The sequence below is a fragment of the Mus caroli genome, chromosome 9 (assembly GCF_900094665.2).
Source record: "Mus caroli chromosome 9, CAROLI_EIJ_v1.1, whole genome shotgun sequence".
Classification (NCBI taxonomy): domain Eukaryota; kingdom Metazoa; phylum Chordata; class Mammalia; order Rodentia; family Muridae; genus Mus; species Mus caroli.
The window spans coordinates 117,634,535-117,649,286 of NC_034578.1; the positions used below are offsets into that span (position 1 = coordinate 117,634,535).

The 14,752-nt window shown below is 45.2% G+C and overlaps 1 protein-coding gene across 3 annotated transcripts in view; it reads right to left on the reverse strand.

Moving 5' to 3' along the window:
* The window catches only part of Ano10 (anoctamin 10), a 118,706-nt gene that overhangs the window by 91,435 nt on the left and 12,519 nt on the right, over positions 1-14,752 (reverse strand). For all 3 annotated transcript variants that reach the window (XM_021172147.1, XM_029481494.1, XM_029481495.1), the window contains exons 2-4: positions 11,539-11,691; positions 8,179-8,376; positions 7,005-7,139 (exon numbers count right to left, since the gene is read on the reverse strand). In XM_021172147.1, the coding sequence (XP_021027806.1) occupies positions 7,005-7,139; positions 8,179-8,376; positions 11,539-11,677 (472 nt within the window). In that variant the 5' untranslated portion in view covers positions 11,678-11,691. The remainder of the gene's footprint in view (positions 1-7,004; positions 7,140-8,178; positions 8,377-11,538; positions 11,692-14,752) is intronic.

The following is a 14,752-nucleotide window of genomic DNA, read 5'->3' on the forward strand; positions in this document are numbered from 1 at the left end:
AAAAAAACCAAGTTGAGTAAAATTTTAAACTATACAAACTATAAATCAGAAGCATGCAAACTTTCCATTTTTCTCTATATATAAATAGCTACTACAAATAGCAATTTAATATGTAACCAGATGTCAAGATATACACTGAAATCTATGCACAAATATACTGATGTTTAAATACAAAACAGGAATCACCTTACACGTCTTACAGTGCTCTTGATCATTTGAGTGGTGGTATATCAAACCTTTTTAAAGATTTATTTATTTATATACACGAGTGCTCTGTTTGCCTGTATGCGTGCATGACAGAAGAGGGCATCAAATCCCATTACTGATGGAACCTCTGAAGAGTAGACAGTACACTTAACCACTGAGCCAACTCCCCAACACCCCTCCCCCAAATCCTGAAATTATTACACATACATTATTCTATGTCTTCACTCCTTTCTTACTGTATACACTTAGAATAGGATTTCTAGGACCAATGGCAAATTTTAAATTAATTCCTCTACCCCAGTACTCTGATTTTCACTGGCTACAGGACCTCCTCTGAGGCAGATGAGATGCTCCTGTGTTGGCAGCATCCTCGCTCATTTCTGTCTTTCCAACCTCAGGACAAGACACATCCACAAACAGGAACTTCACACTCCCAGCACTCCTCCTTCTCCATGAGGCTGGGTGACAAGTATGACTGGGACATTCACACACAATATGGAAAAGACAAACAGTGCCTCCTGGCCATGCTCAATGGACCCAGAATCTCTTATCTGCTGTAGGTACCGAGAGCCACCTGCAGTGTGGAGGGATCTTCAGTCCTAAGGCCATGCTGGGGAGCTGGGGCACTTTTCCCATGAGTCTTTGAGATAGTCTCTTGCTGAAGAGCATGGTTGTTCATGAAATGAAATTTGCATTTAAAAAGGTGTGGCTACCACTTTCACACCCTGATGGGATCTCAGCCCTACTAACTAGAGGAAAAGAGAACTCCTCACCCATGAGTCCTCTTACAATCCATCACTCAAACAGACTCTACACAGAGGAGGAGGGGAGTAAAGGGCAAGCTACTGTGAAGGGTCCCCTTCTTAGTGACTGGAAAAGGAACCAGTCGGAAGGACCAGCTCTGAGGGTGCAAAGACAAACACATGTGGTTTGAGTTCTATCAGCTTTGGGTGCTGTCAAGACCTTTTCTTTATGCTAAGATTTCTGAGGACTTTTCTTTAGCTAACATGACTTAACCACCTACAACCCGAGTCCTGGCCCTTTGTGTAGGGTACACAGCGGCAACAGGGTCTTCTCCATCACAGTGTTTTCCACTGCTACACCAGTGTTTGAAGTCTGAGCTGGCTTGAAGCACCGAAGTTGCAGGTTCTTCTCTACAAGACAACTCCATTATGGAAGGCTCTCCACCAGGCTCAAAGGCCCGCTTGTATATCTCCAAAAATAGGACAGTGAATGGAACCTCTAGAGAGGCTTCAAGTCTAAATTGCCAGCTTCTCATCGCTACCAATGCCAGAGCAGGGTTTTGGTTTCAACTCTAAAAATAGGAGCTGGCATCTTTAAAAACTTCCAGCCTCCTCCTGTCAGCTTCGACTGTAATTACAAGGAAGGACTCTTACCTTGAAAGGAAAATAGGATGGTGCTTGGGCCTAACAAAAGAAGGCAGCAACCTCAGCTAGATTCCCTCCTTCCAGAGTGCTGACAATTCCACATCAATAGCCACTCCATGCTGGAGTGACTCATGAGAGCCACCGGATGGCAAACAGATTACTACTATCTTATCCAAGCAAACCAAAGGCTGGCCTGGTCTGAAGGACACCGTAGCAGCAAAAGCAGTAACAGCAACAGCCTCAGGCTGATGCGACGTGTGCACCTCAAAAGCAAAGGGATCCCAGGACTCCTGACAGGCTCTGTGCAATGGGGAGCATCTGGCCAGACAGCAGACATCTGAGAAAGGGAGGGTTCCACAGCAAGGGGTGACCAGCGCAGCCCCTTCCTGTGGCTGCTGGATATCATGGTAAGCAGGCTACTTCCATCCAAACTGGAAGACGGCTACACCCAGAGATACCTATGTCTCCTGTGTTTCTCATTTGATTTCCAACCTGTTTAATAAAGACTACAAACTCATGTGGCCAAACACAATGTACATGTGTTTGAGCATGCATGTGTGCTATGTGTTATCTAATATACACATATTTCAATGGTTGAATATTCTTACATACATTTCTGATTGTGGTGTTTGGGGTTTTAGGGACAGGCTCCCCCTACTCCACTTTGTCTATCCTTACACACAGAGGATGTCCTAACAAGATGCTGTTGCCTTCTAGAGCACAGCCATGTAATGTTAAAGACATCAGATGTGTTAGAGCACATGTTAGCCTGCTCTTCTGTTACTGTAACAGAGGACCTGAGCTGAGCTAACTTTATAAGAAACAAGGTTTCTTCCTATCACAGTTCTGGAGTATCTCCAGTGAGAACTCATGCACAGAAGAGCTGTGATGACATTGCCAAACAGGAAGCTAGGCTGGGCTTAGGGAAGAGCATACTCCCAGTGAGCCATACCAGAGTAAGTGTGCAAACTTCCTGTCTAGGTGGTTGGCTGATTGGTACAGGGGAACAGAGAGAGCTGGGGCTTCCAGCAGCACCAGGACCTTGCTTCTGTGCTGTACAGCGGTGTCTGTACTGTACTGCAGCACCACCTAGAAGTATCTGGAACATGCCTCACAGCCAAGTGAATGAGAAAGACTACACATATCCTTTTGCAAATCCATCAACCAACATTCTGTTGATACAGAATGTGGGATGCTTGGTTACCTAGAACACTGGAGACACCAACACTTACTTGTTCATGAAACAAAATTAAAAACAAAAAGATCCAGAAACATTAAAAAGAAAGTTTTATGAAGCTAAAATTTACAAATGCAAAACACAACGCATGAAACAAAGCCTTTAAGGTCAACAGAGGGTAAACAAAAGTCTGAACCTGGGTGGAGCAGGTAGGCAGTGGTGGTGTTCCAGAGTTCCTGGGACCCAGGGGGGCATGGATGAGCCTCCAAGACTTGGTGCACATCCATAGTGTCTTGCTAGCCACCACCAGGAGCAAGGCCGTTAGCTTTGGTGCTGAGTCAAGGCCAAGCCCTGCAAGAACAGTGCTCCCTAGAATAGTGCTCCCTGCAAGAACAATGCTCCCCAGAGCTCTCTACAGAATGCAGCTGCCTCAAGAGAACTCACTGCAGGACAGAGTATAAGCCTCTCTCTATCATTGCTTTTTGCTGGAGACCCTGGCCCCTTCCTCCCATGTCCTACCTTCTAAAATTGCCAATCTGGGGAAACAGTGCTTCATTTTTAAATGAACTAACCGTGGCTCATACTTGCAGTCCCAGTATTAGGGAGGCTGAAGCAGGAGGATTACTACAAATTTGAGTCCAGTCTCAGCTCTAGACTGAGCTTCTGACTCAAAAACCCAAGATAAAAATAATAATAAGTACTAATCACAGAGAAGCTGATAGAGATGCATGACACAGAGAAGCTGATAGAGATGCATGACAAGGACACCGAGGGCACTGAGAAATCAAAGCAAAAACTGGGCAGAGAAGTAACAGCAGGAGGTCAGTGTTGGAAGCCACAGTACCAGGAAATCTCCGTGCTGAGTGTCATGCGAGGAAAAGCTGATATAGTGAAGGGATCCCGGCAAACACATCTCCAAAATTAAAATGCAAACAGGAGCTGAGAGAACAGAAGGAATTGCTCCAAAGAGCAATGTGAGGAAGCATAAAATGACTACAAATTCCAAATCAACAAAGTTACAAAGAGAGAAAGAAACACAGGTGAAAAAAATTGTATGTAAGTCTAGGACAGTCGATGTTGCAGAAGGTGCATAAAAGCCTACACATACACAATCCACTAGGACAGTTGATGTTCCAGACAGTGCATAAGAGCCCCCTACACACATACACACACACACACACACACACACACAATCTACACCTCTAGAACACAGTCAATACCACCAAGTCTTCAAAGGTAGTTGTGGAAATGCTTCCTTAAATGATGGCCATCTTTCTTATATGATACCCAGATGGTGCCCAAGACAAAAACTCACAAAAGCCAGTCTAGTCTTCCCCTCGGCTGGCAGTGCTTAGGTCACACAATGTAAAACAGTAGGGCTTGTCAGAGCTCTGGCAGACTTCATCAAGAAGTCCAGGAATCTGGAAGTCCCCAAATGGGTGGACACAGTTGAGCTGGCCAAGTACCAAGAGCTCGCTCCCTATGAGGAGACTTGCTTCCACAGAGGACGTGTCCCTATAGCACCACATCTGTGCCTCCAAGGTTGTACTGGGGTCGACTCCATGATCCAATCTACAGAGAACTGCAAAGAAATGGATCAAGTATAGCCACTTAAGTAGCGCCTCCAAGAATTTGGCCCTTGGACCCTCTAAGCAATGGTTAGGGAGAGGTCAACATGGAGAGAGGGCAGCAAAACGTCATGGGAGGGGGCAGGGAATGGTGACAACAGATCTCTTCTTTTCTCTCATATGCAAATCTAAATTTAATGTGAAAGCAGAAGGTGGAACTTTCCAGTTGAAGAGTGACCAGGAGGAGGCGGGCAGCAATGGAGGGTCACGGAGGAGGGAACATGAAGTCAGAAATATATGTGTATGAAAATATCACAACATCCATTTTCTGTACAACTAAAAATTAATAAAAAAAAGAGAAAAGAATTTAACTTTTGATATAAGTTTAAAAATGCAAGCATGAACTAAAAGAAATTAAGAAAATGTTATGTTAAATTTGATTGGATGTATTTTAAAGTTGGCATTACCTAGCATTTTCACTGAAAAGAGGAAAATAACAAGACACACCATGAGGTACAAACTTCTTCTTAAGCACAGAAAAAAGCAATTTCAATGTGAAATACAACACCAAATCAAACAGCCCAACAGAAAGCAGGTCATTAATAAACAGTATACATCAAATTACATTTCAGTGGGAGAGGACTTGCCTGGTATGAGTAGAGCCCAAAGCTTGACTACCAGAGCCACAGAACTGAATGGCATCAACAAGGAAATATCCATAACAGAAAAGCCTGCAGATTGGGCTGCATGAAAGACATAAATCCTAACACCAGATGCAGCTTAAATGACCCTCAGCAGAGCTAACAGCAAAAAGATAAATAAAAACAGGCACACAGAGTGAGTTCAGCCGTACCCAACACAGACAAGGAAACGAAGAGTAATTAGCAACTGAGAGGGATACAGTCTGCACTGGAAACCTGCCCAAGATCTTCCTGCAGCAAAGAATAAGCTACACAGCAAAAAGCAAGCAAGCAAACAGCACACCTTACAGACAGCAAATCCTCAGAAACATGAAGGAATCCCCATAGTCAACAATCTCTAGGATTAGGACTGATCAAGAAAACAAAACAAAATACAAATGATTTTTAAAAAGCAAATGGCAAAATTAAACTTTAGGATAAACAGAAATGGTCAAAAACACAATAAAAGTAGATAAAATATTCCTATTATTTAAAAAAGCAGTAAGTGGCTTTCATCAGGAGTTAATAAGATAAGTAGGGTTCACCAGGAGAGGTCAGAATAGGCCCATACTAGAGCACCATTGTCCACACACTGATGACACAGAGCGAAACCTCACAGCCTGTCAGACACTGCAGAGTCCAGTAAATTCACAAACATGCAGTCTAACCAAGCAGCAAGGTGGGAGCTTTCTAACCCTGATAAAGATGACCTCATGCAAAACCAGAGTGTGACTCAGAGACAACAGGCACAGGAAGCAGCTTGGTGTGTCCATCCCCAAAGACGCAGACACCTGTGACCTGACAGCCATGCCTGAGCCACTCCTAAAGGTATTAGACACTCATCAATAAGAAGACAGATTCGTGGTGAGGCACCAAGCAGCCCAGGAAAGGAACACACTGGAGTAACTCCAGAAGCTTGGATGGGCAAAGCATCTGCAACAACAGTTAAGTGTCTGTGCACAGTCCTCGTTGCTCCACAAAGTGTTTTTTAGATAGGTGCCTCTCAGAAGAGAAACGCTGTGGAGGCAGCAGCCTGGGACAGGAAGGAGAGCCAATGAAACCTCAACCAGTCTTCACATTCAGATACTGAAAAGTTATGTCTCCCTTCTTCTCATGATTCTCCTCTGGGGAAAATAAACATGGGATGTGAAAATTGCCCTAGGGAAGTGTCTTCTTGCCTGATGGAGTGTAAAAAATATTTTTTGTTTGTTTTTCAAGACATCAATTCTCTGTGTGTAGCTTTGGCTGTTCTGGAACTCACTCTGTAGACTAGGCTGGACTTGAACTCACAGAGGTCCTCCTGCCTCTGCCTCTGCTTCCCAGAGTGCTAGGATTAAGGGTGTGTAACACACCTGAGCATGGTGTGTTAATACCATACTAAAAAGTAAAAGCCCCCATTGATCTAGGCATCTAGAATACAGTTCGCAAGACACAAAAACAACTGTTGCAGCTCACTTTGAGGAGTATAGGGGGAAAGGTTTCTAAAAAGTCAAGATAATTCATCCTAAAAAAAGTACAGCAATATTTAAAACAAAAGGTCAAAAGAGATTAAATTTTAGAAAAATGCCATCAAATCAAGGCAAATCTGAATCCTAGGAAAGAGATTGGGTTTTCTGAACACAGAGGCTGAGGAGAAGGCGGTGGGCAGAGACCCAGCACCTGAAACAGTATTACCACGTGCAGATGAAATGTGAAAAGCCTGGTGTCCAAAAAAAATCAGTACTGTGAAAAATGCAAATGAGAAACTGTCCCATCCAAAGATCCCAATGGCACACAACAGCACATGCGGTGAACAGATGCTGCAAGGCACACAACAGCACATGTGGTGGACGGACGCTGCAAGAACCAGGTGAGTCACAAACAGACAGAGTAGGCGACATGAAGGCACAACACACCGGGGCAGGAACTTGCTGAGCAATCCAGATTTATGGGTCGTAACCAGAGTTAAGAGCAGACTCGGAGATACAAGCGGATAGTGACTTACTCAGCGACTTCCCGGGGTACAGCTTGGCCTGTGGGTAGCCAGGGATCATCTTCTCGTCTCTAGCTCTAAGATTCTCAAGTTCGTGTTTGATAATGAACTGACACTCAGCCATGGTGAGGAAGTCATTATTGTTATCTAAAATACAACAAAACTTTCTGGTTACTTTCTTAGTAGCAATCTGAGATTGGTAATGCGTACATTGTTGTGCTTATGGTTATAGAAATGCCATAAACCGAAACAACCTACAGAGAGGTCAGAGTACAAAACTGGAAAACTGTCAGGTGGCAAAGCACTTTAGGATAGGTACGTCTCTGAACTCTAACTCAGCCTTCAGTGATTTCAGTGCTCCTCTGGCCCCAGCAGTCCAGCAGCACACACTGTCCTGGCTTTACTTAGAGCCAGAGGCTGTACTCCTTAATGGGGGAGGTAAGATTGTGGGATGATGCTGTGTGAGCTTGCACATCCTTGAACTGTACTAATGTTTCTAACCTTTTGGGCAAGCCGACTTAAAAGGGAAAGCCCCTCCAAACTGCCCCATGGGTCTCACTACAGACTGGAACCAAGCATCCTGGAGAATGAAGTCTGCAGGAAAGCAGCAGCTCTGACAGACAAATCTTGTTATTGAGGAAAATGTCACCTAGATCACCAGGTCACTGAGGGGAAATGTTCTACGGCAAGTCAGTACCAAGAGGCCTAATTCCAAAAGCTCTGTCAGGAGCCAGTGCATCTTCCTTCACAGAACCCAAGGCCCTATTCTCTCCAGAATACTCTCTTTGAGATGCCTGTAAATTCAAGGACACATCTACCCTCCCACCACATCAGAAGGAGCCAGAAAACCCAGGAAGTGAGTGAGGTTTCAAGTTACTCTTACGTTTGCTGTGGAGCCCGTGCATACTCACTCCTGACTTTAGAACAAGGTGATAAGGTACACTCTGTGTCCATCTACTCCACAGAGGGTTATGTTATGGCCCAAGGGCCCTCGACAGCCTGGCCTCTCATTGACTATGGTCAAGGCCTACTGTGTGCTCCAAGTGGCAGAACTGAGTAATTAAGAAGTGACTAAGGCCCACAAAGCCTAGATACTGACTAGTTGATGCTATGCTGCACCGGATCTAGGAATCAAACAATGCTCTGTAACAAACTCGGTGGGGTAGGAAAGGATTCTGCTGCTTACCATGGAAACCTTTAAAGTTGTGGCGTGTTCCATAGGTGAAGGCCCGCATGGCAGCATCCGTACATTCCTTCACCAGACCGACTGCTTCTGCCCCCAGTAACAGTCGGACATTTGAGGCACCAACGAGGTATAAATTCTGGTTTTCTAGGGTTTCTTTCTCATACTTATTTAACAGTGGTCTAAACAATAGCTGGGCACCTGTCAAACAAAAGATAGTATGGTATAGAACAAATCAGACACACACTCTCAGAAAATCAAAATCTATAAAAATACAATGTTTATATTGGTATAAACAATTTCAGCCTGTGATCCAAGTAAAAAGAAATATAAGGAAGTTTGGGATAGAAGTTAATTCTTGTGTGTGGATATGTATGGATATGAGTGCACGTGTGGATATGTACACGTGTTGAATGTGTGCATGTGCGTGTGCATGTTGATGTTCACTGTCTTCCTCAATTGTTCTCATTTTCTGAGACATGGCTGCTCACTGAACCTGTCACTCACCAACTTAGCTAGACTGGCTGGCCAGCAGCTCCCAGGGTCATCCGGTATTCGCACTCCCTGCTCTGGGACTACAGACATATACCGTTGTGCCTAGCTTTTTAATGTGGGTACTAGAGATAAAAAGAAGTCCTCCTGCTTACACGACAATCATTCCTCCCTTCCTGTGACCCATCTCCCTACGTCCAACTAACCCATCTCCACACCCCCACTGACCCATCTCCCCACCCCCATGACCATCTCCACACGGCCCTGACCCATCTCCCGACTTAGAGCAGCACTGAGCAGCACCAGAGGTGGAGTGCAAGGCTGTCCCTCTGAGCAGGTTCCTCTGCCTGATGCTTTTGTAGAGATGGGCTGTGTTCAAGGCTGTTCCTTGCACAGTATCAGTCACATCTTCACCAGGCTGCAGGTTTCCACACACTCTGCTAGGATCTAAGTGTGAGGAAGACCACAGTATAGGAAGAGACTTGGTGTAACTCCCAGGAGGACATGATGCCATACTGTGTATTAAAAAGCACCGCCTGGCAGGTTGATTCTCATCACTTGCTTTCATTCACCAAAGTTTCTGTCTTATCATTGCCTAGTCTACATTAAACAGTTCTAGTCTCTATGCTCTGGCTAAGTCTCCCCTTGACACATTGACATGAGGGAAACCCAGTCTTTACTAGTGAGCCTCTCTGTGGTCTGCCCTTTCCACTGTTGGCTGGGTCTGTCCAGAATTCTAGACTACAGCCCTTTCCTTCAGAAATAAAGAGGATCCTACTGCTTCACTGGATGCTTCTAAGATGTCTGATCCTTTGCACTGGACCTAGTTTTGTTTTTGTTTTTTTCCTGGAAGGTCTGTTGTGCTTAGTTCCTAGGGTTCTGGAACTTTCTTTCTTTGGAGCAGCTGGTCACAGGGTACACCCTTTCCCTGAAAGCCAGAGGGGTCCTGAGAGCCTGCTTGCTGATTTCTCATTTCCCTGCCCTCCGATTGGTGTGTGCCTCCGAGCTGGTTCTTCCTCTCCTTGCCCTCCAGCTTTGCTCTCTGCTCTTGGAGGCCTTCTAGTGCCACCTCAGCTGCTCGGTGAGAAATCACAGAAATGTAAAACATAAATCCCATGTACAGAGTCACCTCAGCTACTCAGTGACTCTGCACATGGGATTTATGTTTCACTTTGTAAAGCTGTTTTTCCAACAAGACTGTCTTCCAACACATTCTTCACTTGTGGGTGGCTTCTATATGCCTCCTCTCCGTGGGTGTCACTGTCTCCCCCGTGTCAGGCACATGGCAGTCTTCCTTCTGTTGGTTCTTGGAGTCCCTTTCTTAAACAAGAGCCAACAGAAGCAGGAAAGGGTGGGAAAGGAGAATGGTGTCTTCCTTCTCAGTGGACTCTTCTCTAGCCTTCCACAGAAGCAAGAGTGAACCTGAGGCTCCAATGGCAGCACCCGGTGGATTCTGTGCAGATCCTGCAGGTCTTCAGAGCTCACTGCCTTTCCATTCTGGGGTCTCTAGGGTGCCAGCCTGCTTCTCAGCCATCTCCAATCCCACAGGATTTTGTATTTTAAAAAATAGTCCTTCAGGTTTTCAGTTCTTTTGTCTTGGTTGGTGGCTGGATGGTATTTTTCTTGTTTGTTTTGTTTTGTTCACCATGGTTTTAGCAGGAGGTCAGAGAGAATAAAATCAAAAGTGGTGTAGTAAATGCACACCTTTCCCCTGGGGGTCCAAAGTACCTTCTGCTACAGTTGCCCCAGTCCCTCCCCCTTCCTAGTGTTCCTACAGACGCCGCAGGACCAGAGCAAAGGAAACTGAGGACTCATGGCAGTGACTCTTCTTCTTTTTTTTTTTTTTTTTTTTTTTTTTTTGGTTTTTTGAGACAGGGTTTCTCTGTATAGCTCTGGCTGTCCTGGAACTCACTTTGTAGACCAGGCTGGCCTCGAACTCAGAAATCCGCCTGCCTCTGCCTCCCGAGTGCTGGGATTAAAGGCGTGCGCCACCACGCCCAGCGCAGTGACTCTTAAATCACAGAAAAGTGAAGAGGGGACTCCAGTCCAGTTGAAAATATCTTACATTTCTGAAAGAAAATATTCTTTCCCTTTGGTTCAACTACTTTTAAAGACATTTTATTTCCACTTTTGTCCAAAAATCTATTCTTAAGGCATCAATTTCCAGTCGCCATCACTGACTTCAGGCCTCAGCCGGCATGGCGAGTGGCTCTGTGTATCCTAGGGGCTGTCTGCTCACCCAAAGCCCTCAGCTTTGTTACCAGCTCAAGCTCCTGTTGCTCTTCACAGAGGATGAAGCCACAGTGTTTGAAGTTATCTCCAGCATTCCACAACGTGGTGTCAAAGTGTCCCCAACCCTTTCCTTCCCCTTCATTTATTATAGCAGACATAATTATGGCTCACATTGTGTACTGCACAATTCACATGTGTATACTACATACTTTACATGTGTGTACTGCACACTTTGCATGTGTGTACGGCACACTGCCCTTATAGTTCATTGGCTAACTGAACTGTCATTCGGTGTCTAGAAATCGCTGTTCATTTTGCCTACCTGGACAGTGTTTGCAGGCAGAGATCATTCACAGCATCATAATGACCCATGGTGTTCAGCAGGTTGTGTCTACTCACATGAGACATATTTATGATGCTCCTACCATGTGGCAAGCTCCCTCTGGGCACTGTGTTAGACATGGCCTTTAGAAACATGTAGAAAGCCATTTACAGGGCTCATGGTCTAGTGTTGATTGAAAAATCTCCTTTCAAGCTCCAGTAGGTCATACAGAGCCCAGAGATAACATGTAAAACACATTGGTAGACACACATCAGCCACCATCATGGCCAAGCTGGCAGAGTAATGTTTCCACTAACCTCCATCTTTCTTCTTGGCGATGATTCTGTTTTTGAGCCATTCTTTGGTTTCGTCTTTGACATCCTGGGCGAGTTCTATGACCACTAGAGGTGTGAAGGAGCTCTCACAAGTATCCAACGTTGATAAAGTCACTCTCATCTTTGGCAAACTTCCTGAAAATTAAAACAAAAAGCAAAATCCAGTCATTTTGGGAGGAAAGCAGCATGCTACACACTGCACTGCTGGCTAAGCAGGGCCACTACAGAAACTTCTTCTCAAACTACACAGCTAAAGTGGTGCACTAAGGAAGGACCTAACACAGGACATCTACTTCTAACAACCCACCTGCTGAAGATGACAACACACACATGCACCCACACATGCACATGCACACACATGTGCACACACTTTTTTATTACTTTTTTTTGAGACAAGGTCTCATTACATAGCTTATATCCCTGGCTGACTTGGAACTTGCTATGTAGATGGACCAGGCTAGCCTCACATTCACATAGATCTAACTGCCTCTCTGCTTCCCGAGTGCTGGGATTAAAGATGTGAACTATATATCTTCACATACACAATTAGAAAAAAGACTATCTAAATGTCACTGAAATGGTGACATGAAAATGTGAGGCCAACATAAACTCCATTTTAGGCCCAGGACTGATTCCAAAAGGAAAGGCATCCTTCCAGGAACTGACCATCACCCAGTCATTAGTCCCAAGAACTAGACCATAAGAACAGACCGTAAATTCCAAGAGCAAAGCTATAAAATCACTCATCCAAAGAAGAGCCTGGAGATAACCACAACGATGGAGAAATATCTTATCTCAGGATGGGCCATCTGTGCTGGGCAGCTTCATATGGTTTGAGCCTCTCAGCCTGTGGTTAAATGTTCATGTCACAGGATTGCAGCCCACTGACCACATGGACACAAGCCAATCAGAAACCGACCCATGTAGCATTCCCAGCACCCACCAATAAAGTTTTAGATTACTAAACCATAGCTAAAACTCCCCTTGTTCCCTATAAAAAGGCCTGTGCTCCTTTGTCTGTCATCTTCGCCATTTTTGTAAGTGGCCGACCTCTGCATGCAGGCTTTTTCCTTTTGTAAAATAAAAAAAAAAAAACACCCTTGTCAATTGCATATGTGAGTGGTGGTCTATATGTGTTTTCAGACTTAAACTTTTGTTGCATTGGCCAGGAAGTGCCCAAGGCCCTCACCACATTGAGTGTTTGGCCACCTATTGCTGAGTGAATGCTCTGCCTGTGTGTCTGTCTGTGTCTCTGTCTGTGTCTCTGTGTTGTCTGTGCCCCTGTATGCCTAGACAGTCTGAGTCTGAATGGCCTAAGCCAATTTCTAGAAGCCCGAGTGATTTAAGCAGATGGACCAGTGGAACCTGTGCCAAGTAGGTCAAAAGATGGCTCTGACACACCTGATCCTTGATCCCACTGGTAGTTCACTCCTGCCACATAGAACCCACTTATAGGACAGGCCTTCCTTCTGAATTTTGGTTCTTTTTCTCACAATGTACTGGTACATTTCTATTTGTATTGACTTTTGTGTCTCTATTTGTAACTGTCTTGATTCTAAACACGGGCCAAACCAGTTCCACCCGCTTGAGTCTTGTGTTAGATCATTTCAAGAAGGTCTGTAAATTAGCACCAGACAAGATCTTCATGTAGAAAAGAAAAAGATGTCTGTCTTTTACAGAAATGACTGGCCCACCTTCAATGTGAGATGGCCACAAGAAACCTCCAACTGCCCCACCATCTATAGGGTTAAGGATGTTGTCTATGGAAAGACAGGCTACCGGGATCAGGTTGCCTATATAACCACCTGGCAGACCCTGGTGGAAGAGCCTCCTGCCCCATTAAAACTCTTCTTTCCTTCCCCTAGGGGCTGTCACTGTTGTGACAGCAGAGAAAAAAGAGAAAAGGAGAGAGGGCTAGGCCATCAGCTCCCCTTTCTGCCATCCTGCCCCCTCAGGAGATTGTGAAGAGGAAGTTATCTCTCCACACTTCAATCCTTTTTCACCATCAGGAAACTGCTATGTGTGGAAATCTGGGGCAGGAGGGAAAGCTGCAGGGGAGAGTGGTGGAGAGAGAAGCCAGGGCAAGACAAGTTGTGGGGGGAAACAGCAAGTCCACCACTCACTGGGACGGAGGAACAGACTGAGGCCAAGTCTACTACACTTCTCTGTGTGCATCCCTCCCTCCCCCACCCCATGCACAGGGAAGGCAGCAGTTTATTCACTGGCCTTTCTCCTCTAGTGACCTCTACAACTGGAAGTTACAAAGTCCCAAATTTTCTCAAAAGCCTGCAAAACTTACTGATTGTTAGACTCTGTTCTTTTTAACCATCAGCCTACATGGGATGATTGTTACCAATTGTTTCAGATTCTCTTTACCACTGAAGAAAGAGAGAGGATCCTGACTAAGACCTGGAAATTGGTTCTGGGACCAGAAAGGACAACAACCTGGCACATCAAGAGAAGTTCCACTTGACCTGGCCTGACTGGAACTTCAACACTGCAGCAGATAGGGAGAGATTAAAGGTCTACCTCCAGACTCTAATGGGGTGTCTCTGGGCAGCTGCAAGGTGGCCAACAAATTTGTTCAAAGTGAGCCAGGTATGGCAGAAACAGGATGAGTCACCGAACTAGCTTAGGGAAACACGCCCTTAAACCCATAGGCCAAGGAAAACCAGTTGGCAGTAAATATGGCCTTTGTCAATCAGGGAACACCAGACATTCACCGAGGTCAGGATTACAGAAGGATCAGTGTGCTTACTATAAACAGTTAAGACTTCCTACAAGAAAAGTGAATGCTCTGAGCAGAAAACCCCCACAGAAGCTAAGGTGCTGGAGCTAGAGGAAATGAGTGAATAGGGGAGACAGGGCTTGGCACTCCTCCCTGAGCCTTAGGTAACCCTAAAAGTAGAAGGGAAGCCCATCGAGTTTCTCGTGGACACAGGGGCACAACACTCCATTCTAAAACAACCCCTGAGGCCACTATGTCAAAGACAAACCTGGGTACAGGGGGCAATGGGAATGCACTGATACCCACTGAGTACAGCAAGTCCATCCAAAAGTATGTCTGATGCAGTAGTGGACTTGCTATGTCAATCTGATGCAGTATATAGACTTACTATGTCAGCCTGATGCAGTAGTAGACTTGCTATGTCAGTCTGATGCAGTAGTAGACTTGCTATGTCAATCTGATGCAGTA